This window comes from Desmodus rotundus, chromosome 9, assembly GCF_022682495.2.
Source record: "Desmodus rotundus isolate HL8 chromosome 9, HLdesRot8A.1, whole genome shotgun sequence".
Classification (NCBI taxonomy): domain Eukaryota; kingdom Metazoa; phylum Chordata; class Mammalia; order Chiroptera; family Phyllostomidae; genus Desmodus; species Desmodus rotundus.
Window position 1 is genome coordinate 76260104 of NC_071395.1, and position 7535 is coordinate 76267638.

General features: G+C 57.8%; 1 protein-coding gene across 1 annotated transcript in view; it reads left to right on the forward strand.

The window, feature by feature from the left end:
- MNT (MAX network transcriptional repressor) overlaps nt 1-7535 on the forward strand; it is a 15678-nt gene extending 8143 nt beyond the window's left edge. The window contains 2 exon segments of the mRNA XM_024564932.4: nt 3866-4058; nt 4230-7535. Coding sequence (XP_024420700.2) covers nt 3866-4058; nt 4230-4987 — 951 coding nt within the window. The 3' untranslated portion in view covers nt 4988-7535.

The window sequence follows — 7535 nt, forward strand, 5'->3', positions numbered from 1 at the left end:
CCTGGAAACGCTTGCCCTTCCGCCCGCCCTCCCGCAGAGGGGGCGGGCTGGCGCACCTCCCAGCCGCTTCCCAGCACCCGGGAGGGGCGGGGTTGGGACTGCCGATTGGTGGGACTAGGCGGGAGGCGGGGCTCCTGAGCGCGCGGAGGGAGGGTGCGGCCCTCGGGGAGTGACGCAGCAAAGCCGGGTCCGCGTGGGTGCGCGCGTGTCCCTGGAGGGGCGGGGTGCCGCGCAGCCCGCTTGTGGAAAGGCCCGGAAGGGGGAGGGGAGGAGGCCTGGCCGTGGGCTTAGGACCGTCTTGGGAGGGTTAATTCTGGGATGTTTTTGCAGAATTTGGGCTTCAGTATAAATCGTCTTTCAGTGATACGGCCTGCAAGCAAATCTCTATCCAAATGCTGTTACATTTCTGTGAATATCAGTTTCCTCTTCTGTATTGCAGTGATGCTAAATAAGAAAAAAAAAAAGTACCTTCGTCATGGAATGTTAGGAGTATTGGTCCTCTATAAATATTAACTTAGCACTTACTGAGAAATAGTAAGGTTCCTGTTTATAGACATGTACTTAGGGAGGGGAGTCTTGCTTGCATAATGTATGAGGTTGAAAATAAAAGTGTGGCCCTGGCTGGGTGGTTCAGTGGATTGAGCGGGGGCTTAGAAACCAAAGTGTCGCCAGTTTGATTCCTAGTCAGGGCACATGCCTGGGTTGCAGGCCAGGTCCCAAGTTGGGGGTGCACGAGAGGCAACCACACATTGATGTTTCTTTCCATCACTTTCTCCCTCCCAACTCCTCCCTCTAAAAATAAATAAATAAATCTTTAAAAAAGAAAAAGTGTGGGTCTCTGTCCTCATAGGTTTGGTTTTCTGGCAGATTATAAACAAACAGGATTGTCATGAAGGCATAAAAGGGACAGAGAATGCAGGATTTGTTCTGGGGAGTTAAAAGTAGCTGAGGTCACAGCATTTGAGCTGAGACCTGAAGGTCTCAGGCAACACAGTAGAGGGCAGGCATCACAACAGAGGCCAAAGTTTCTCCCGCAGGAGGGAGTAGGGTATGGGTGTTTTTTGTTTTGTTGGGTAAAAGGTGGTCAGGATGGTTGCCATAAAGAGATGGGGGTGCAGCACAGCACTAGATGGGAGTCAAAAGGAACCTGGAGGGACCGCGTGGGGCGCATAGACTTTGGGTGTGTGCCCAGGCAGTAAGCTGTGGGAAGATTGTAGCCCCCAGCCAGACCCAGAGTGGCTTAGAGATGTTGAAGGATTTGAAGAAAGCCACAGTTAAGTGGACAGAGACAGGAAGGGAAGTAGTTAGGTATCAAACCACACATACAGGTAGTCTTAGAAAGGGAATGGGTTTAAAATGAAGCAATGTGGACTAAAGTTAGACCCTGGGAGAACTTTCCAGGGGCCCCTAGGCTTGTGGAGAACTGGGTTAGATAAGCAGAGGGAGTTTGGGCCGCTGATGTTCTCCTTCCCTGAGCCAGAAGTCTACCTGCCCAGCTAGCAGGCAGAGTCCAGGATGGCCACTCCTAGCCACCAGCAGCCAGGTTGGAGTGAAGGTTGACTCACCTCAGGCCCTATCATTGACGTGGCCTCATCTGATGTCATGTCTAGCCCTGGCCTCTTGGGTTGAGAAGCCAGACAGATACATGTGGGTAAGGGGGGGGATATTTCTGGCAGAAATACGGGGAGAAGCAGATTAATCCCAAAGATGATAGAGGGTGTGTGTGTGGCCTGGGACTGGTGACACGCATGAAGCCCCCAGGTTTCAGATTGCTACGGGACAGGGCTGTAGTGTCTGCGTTCTGTGTCACAGACACTAATGGTTTGAGGTATCTCTTCCCGGTAACGTCAGAAATGCGAGGAGTTGGGGTCCGCAGGAAGGCATGTGGGGAAGTTGGGTCTCTCTGGTGTGTGGAATTGCAGGCACTGTCATGCCCAAGACAGGCAGGTGAACAGTCAGGAGGGGCTGTTGCAGAACTGCCCATAGGAGATGGAAGCGGGGGAAGCTGAAATCTAGAGACAGGATAGAGGTGGGGACTGACACACTCAAGTCCTCACAGATTCTTCCCCTGGGGCTGAGTGAGACATCGTACATAACTCTGTCCTGGCCACTGGTGGTGTCAGGGGCTGTAAGCTAACTATAGAAGAACCCTTGCCGTCTCTCACGGGGCTGGACAGTGCAGTGTATACTGAGGTAGGAAACAAAACATGAAGCATTTTGTGATATGAGCCATTGTCTGATAAAATACAACTTGTTTCATTAAATGCTCAGGGGTGTGGTTGATGTCAGGAAAATGTACAGGTGAGGGCGTGGGGTAGGGAAGGACAGTGGAGGAGGTGTGTACCCGAGTGTGGTCTTGGAGCGTGAGCTGGTAAGACCGAGAGTGGTGAGATGGGAGGGCCCGTGTGTGATACACGGGGTTGGGAGAGGCATACTAAGACAGCGGGTGAACTTGGTATATAAAGAGCCAGTGGGCCGTGCACCTGGCTGTGACTGGCAAATCTTTGGCGGCCAGAAGCTCAGGAGCATCGCAGGTCGGAGACCCAGGAGACAGCCAGCCTGGACCATCTGTCATCTGGTTGACCCCGCAGTCATGGCAAGCCCAGGCCAAGGAGAAGCCAGCAGCAGGGAGGCCTGCGGAACTTAGGTAGTTTTAATAGTGTCAGAGTGAGGAGGTCATGGAGGACAGGTGAGACTTTGGGAGTGGAATGGAGCTGAGCAATAGGATGTGAGCTGGCATCTTGGAGCCGCTATTAAGCTCCATGTGAAGGGAAGCCAGAGACCCTTCTGATGGGGGAGCAGTGTTGCAGTTGAGGCGGGGCATCCAGCCCTGATGTGAGGGGTCAACCTTAGGGGCCAGGTCACCTGTGAGAACTTGAAGGAGAGATGACATGGCGCGTAAGGGAGCTCCCCATGGTATTCTTAGTGAAGTGGGTGGCATCAGCTTTGGGGGGCAGAAGCCACATGGAACCTGTGGTGAAAGACAGAAGCCTCTCCAGGGGCCTTCAGTCAAGCCAGTGGTGCTGTCCACACCTGAAGAGCATTTCTCACTGATCACTGCAACTCAGGGCTGTGCGAGAGGAGCACATTCCAGGGCTTGGTGTTGTCCAGCAGCCTGGGGAGTCTGCAGGCTGCAGGCTGTGTGAAAGTAAAGGCTCTGGGGAGGTGTCACAGATGGGCACTGCAGGGAGTAACCCAGGAGATGGGGACAGGAGGTGCAGGGCCAGCAGCTGCTGGGGGCCAGATGAAGGCAGTTCAAGGAGATGAAATGGCAGGGCGGGAAGGGGGGAGGCAGTTACAAAGCCTCGTGGGTCATCTTCAAGGGCGCTGAAATTAAGGACACCAGTGAATGATGAGGTGGAGAGAAGAGCTGAACCTTTTGGTTGTTTGGGGAATGGGTTCCAAAGAGGGTGGCTTGTGGCATTAGTGAACGACACGATGGCATCATGAGTGGTGGTATAGGCCTTGGGCGATGTCTGAGAAATCTGTTGCACCTTTCGTGGCCCACAGAATGAAGGGAAATGCTGCTAGGAGGATGGGTGGGACAAGAGAGAGCAAACCCCCTCAGGACAGAGGTGATGTGGAGAAGGGGGAGCCACTGGCCTGGATCTGCGCTTTCTTTAAATGGCGCCTTTTGGAGAGCCCACGTATCCCGGGACACTGGGCCCCTCTGGGCAGAGCCGTGGCCCAGGAGGCAGGTATGGTCTCCAGCAGCCCCTATCAGCCTGGGTCCCCTGGTTACTGCAGACCTGCCCTTGTGGACCAGGTGCTTTGGAAGCAAAGGTAGCTGTGGGAGTGTCTGAGGTACTGTGGGCCCTGAGGTTGCTGCTCAGGGTGCCCCGCTTTTCCTTGCCCTGCTCCCCAGTCCCTGAAGAGGAAGGAGAAGGAATACGAGCATGAGATGGAGCGGCTGGCGCGGGAGAAGATTGCCACACAGCAGCGGTTGGCAGAGCTCAAGCATGAGCTGAGCCAGTGGATGGACATGCTAGAGATTGACCGTGTACTCCGGCAGACGGGCCAGCCCGAGGATGACCAGGCTTCCACCTCTACGGCTTCTGGTGAGCCCCACCCCTCAACTGCCAGGCTTCCTGGCCAGGCCTTTGCCCGCTGGAAAAGATGTCGCCTGCTCCAGCCCCATAATATTCCCCAGACCCCCAGGGTCATCTGTTTCTCCAGGCTTTTGTCCCCAAGCCCTTCTGACCTATGCCTGTCCTCGTGTCCCCCCACAGAGGGTGAGGACAACATAGACGAGGACATGGAAGAAGACCAGGCTGGTCTAGGCCTACCTAAGCTGAGCCATCGCCCTCACGTGGAGCTGCCGAAGCCACCGCCCAGCACCGCCCCTGCACCTCTGCCTCCCCACCCACACCCCCACTCCCAGCCTGTGGCTTTGTCTCCTGCCCACCTCCCCGGGCAGCAACCTCCGCCACAGCAGAAGACACCTCTGCCAGCCCCTCCCCCCCCACCAGCTGCCCCTGCCCAGACGCTGGTGCCCGCTCCGGCCCACTTGGTGGCTGCGGCTGGAGGGGGCTCCACAGTCATCGCCCACACGGCCACAACCCACGCCTCAGTCATCCAGACTGTGAACCATGTTCTCCAGGGGCCGGGCGGCAAGCACATAGCGCACATCGCCCCCTCAGCCCCCAGCCCTGCTGTGCAGCTGGCACCTGCCACACCCCCCATTGGCCACATCACAGTGCACCCTGCCACCCTTAACCACGTAGCCCACCTTGGCTCCCAGCTCCCCCTATACCCACAGCCTGTGGCAGTGAGCCAGCCTGTGGCGGTGAGCCACATCGCCCACACCCTCTCGCACCAGCAAGTGAATGGCACTGCCGGGCTGGGCCCCTCCCCCACCGTTATGGCCAAGCCCACTGTTGGGGCTCAGGTGGTGCACCACCCCCAGCTGGTAGGCCAGACAGTGCTCAACCCTGTGACCATGGTCACCATGCCCTCCTTCCCCGTCGGCACGCTCAAGCTGGCTTGAGGGTAAGGCCGAGCAAGAAACCCCCTGTGGGGGCATGGAGGGGGACCTGTCCCCATACTCTCCCACCAGCTCCACACATTCCAGCCAGGCCCATCCTATCCACCCCCACTCCCAGGCCTCCTAAAGGAAGGGGGTGCAGAGACTCTGAGCCAGGGGAGGGCAGGGCCACCCCAGGGAGCTGGGCACAGGATAGGGGTCAGCCCGCCGCACGAGGACTTGATAAAGTGGTGAGACACGCTCTGGTGGACATGCTGCCTGTCAGGCTGGTGCCAGTCCTGCCTTCCCGTCCTGTCCCCTGACACCAGTTCCATGTGGGCGTCCTGTTCTCTGACTTCTCCCCCACCGCCTCCCTGTGCTGCTGCTATTGCTTGTCTGGTGATGTGGCGAGAGTCCGGGCCCTCCCCTCCGGAGCCTCAGCCTTCTCTTCCCAGGCCTTTGGAGGGGAAAGAGCTGGGGGGTGCGGGGGCTGCTGAACTGAGGCAACTTGGCCCAGAAAGTTGAGGGCCACTGTGGGCCCTGCTCTGAGTACAGGTGACAGGTCCTAGGAAGTGGCTGGCCTGGAGTCCTACCCAGACAGCTGGGAGCCCCAGTCCGGGGCTCTCCTACCCAGTTTCAGTCACTGTGATTCCTTACAGCAGAAACTTAAGATGGTTCTCTACCAACAGTAAACCAAACCCAAGCTGCTGCCAAGCTTCTCAGCCTCTCAACCCTTACTACTGGGCTCCTGACCTCTAGAGGGCAGGCTGAGGGAGGGGTGGGAAAGGAAGGTCTTGGCTGAACCCATCATTCACCCCATCCCCACCTCCCAGCCTGGGTCTGGACTAAGCTGCTCTGGACCCCTGTTGCCACCCCTGGGCCGGGCTTTTGGCTTCCAGAAGGCACGTACCTCCCTGATTCCCAGGCCTCTGCTCAGTGCTTTGCACTCCCCTGAAGGATGGATGTTTGGGGTGCCACCTGGGACACGTGGACCAGCCACAGTTCTGGGTTCCAGGAGCCTGAAGCCACACTGTTGAGACAATCAGGAAGTTCAAACCCAGCCCTCTCCCAGGTAGGCCCTGGGCACTTGCAGAGAGGGGGCAAGGCCACACTTGCAGGGCTGCTGCAGCTGCCCCAACTCCTGTCTCCAGCATCATCTCTTTGCTGTGAATGTCCCCCTTTTCTCTGGTGGGCTTCACTGAGTGTGCCCTCTCTGAGGGGGCTGCTGTGTGCCACTGCCTCCCTCTGAGGAAAGGTCTGTCCTTCACTGGGCCAAGGCCAGGGGAGCAGGTGCGTAGGAGATGCTGCTTTCCCTAACTCTGCCTTGACAGACTGGCTTCTCTTCCTATGTGGGCATTTATTACAGGGGACCTTGTGTCAGACACACCGTGCACACTTGGCCCCCACCTGGACACTCAACAATGGCCTTTCCATGTAGGCAGAGGAAGAGTGTCCCTGGATGTGAAGTTTGCACTGACAGGGCGGGGGCCGGCGGGGGGGGGGGGTGTTGGAGCCCAGGATCCTCCAGAGGAGCCCCAGTAGAGGTCTTGAGTAGATTTCTATGTCTAAGAATAGCCTTTTGGTTTCTTCATGGTCCTGGAGACCTTCCAGGGTGTTTGGCCTGACATTCGTGTCTCTGGAGGGTGGGGAAAGGGAAAGCTGCTCGGATGCCTTAGAGGCCTCCAGGAGGGAGCTGCAGGTAGCCTCCCTCTTCACAGGCTCGCAGCCTCCCTGCACCTGCAGCCACTACTCCCACCCTGGTGGTCTGGGGAGCCTCTTCCCGGCGAGGGCAGTGGGAAGAAGGGAGGGCAGACCTGGTGCCCCCGGAACAGGCAGGGACGTTGGGGAAGCGCCTCTCCGTTCTGCTCACCTCCCAGCGTCTGAGGCCGGTCCAGAGTCAGAACGTGTGTCAGCCAGTCTCCCCTCGGGCCGCACAGATACCTCATCAGCCCGCTGCCCGTGCCCCTCTCCGCCCCCAGCAATGGGGGCTCGGAATCTAGTGCCGAATGACTCTGTCCAGATTGGTGACGATGGGTGTTGTTGCTGTTGTTTTTGTTTGTGAATGCTGTGACGCTGTGTGCCCGAGAGGGCAGCCGCCGCCCAGCCCTTTGGGCACTCCCCCCCTCTGAGAGCTATCAGGACCATGTGTATCCTCACCCTGTGGGACCGCCTGCCCCGCCCCCTCCCCCCCAGCCCTTTCAGCCTGGGGGACGCGCGTGCGGGCGCGCGCACGCGCACACACACATCTTACCTCTCATGCGTGTTTTACTTTTTGATGTTCTGAGTGGCTCACTGGCTGGGAATCTTTACCTCGGGGAGAGGGGGAGGTTGGTTCCTTGGGGGGCCAAAGAAGGGCAGGGATGCCTGGAGGGAACGGCGGGGTCACCGGAAACCCTGCTCTCTAGGAACAGCTGCTTCTCCCCCATCCCAGGGTCCCACCCCCAACCCCCAAAGAGGTGGCCCTTGTTTACAGTGAGGACTCGGTCACTGTGTCTCCGTTTCCCGAAATATAAATTGTAGTGACCCCAGACTGTAGAGATTTTTATGTGTTTGGATACATCTGCTGTGTGGG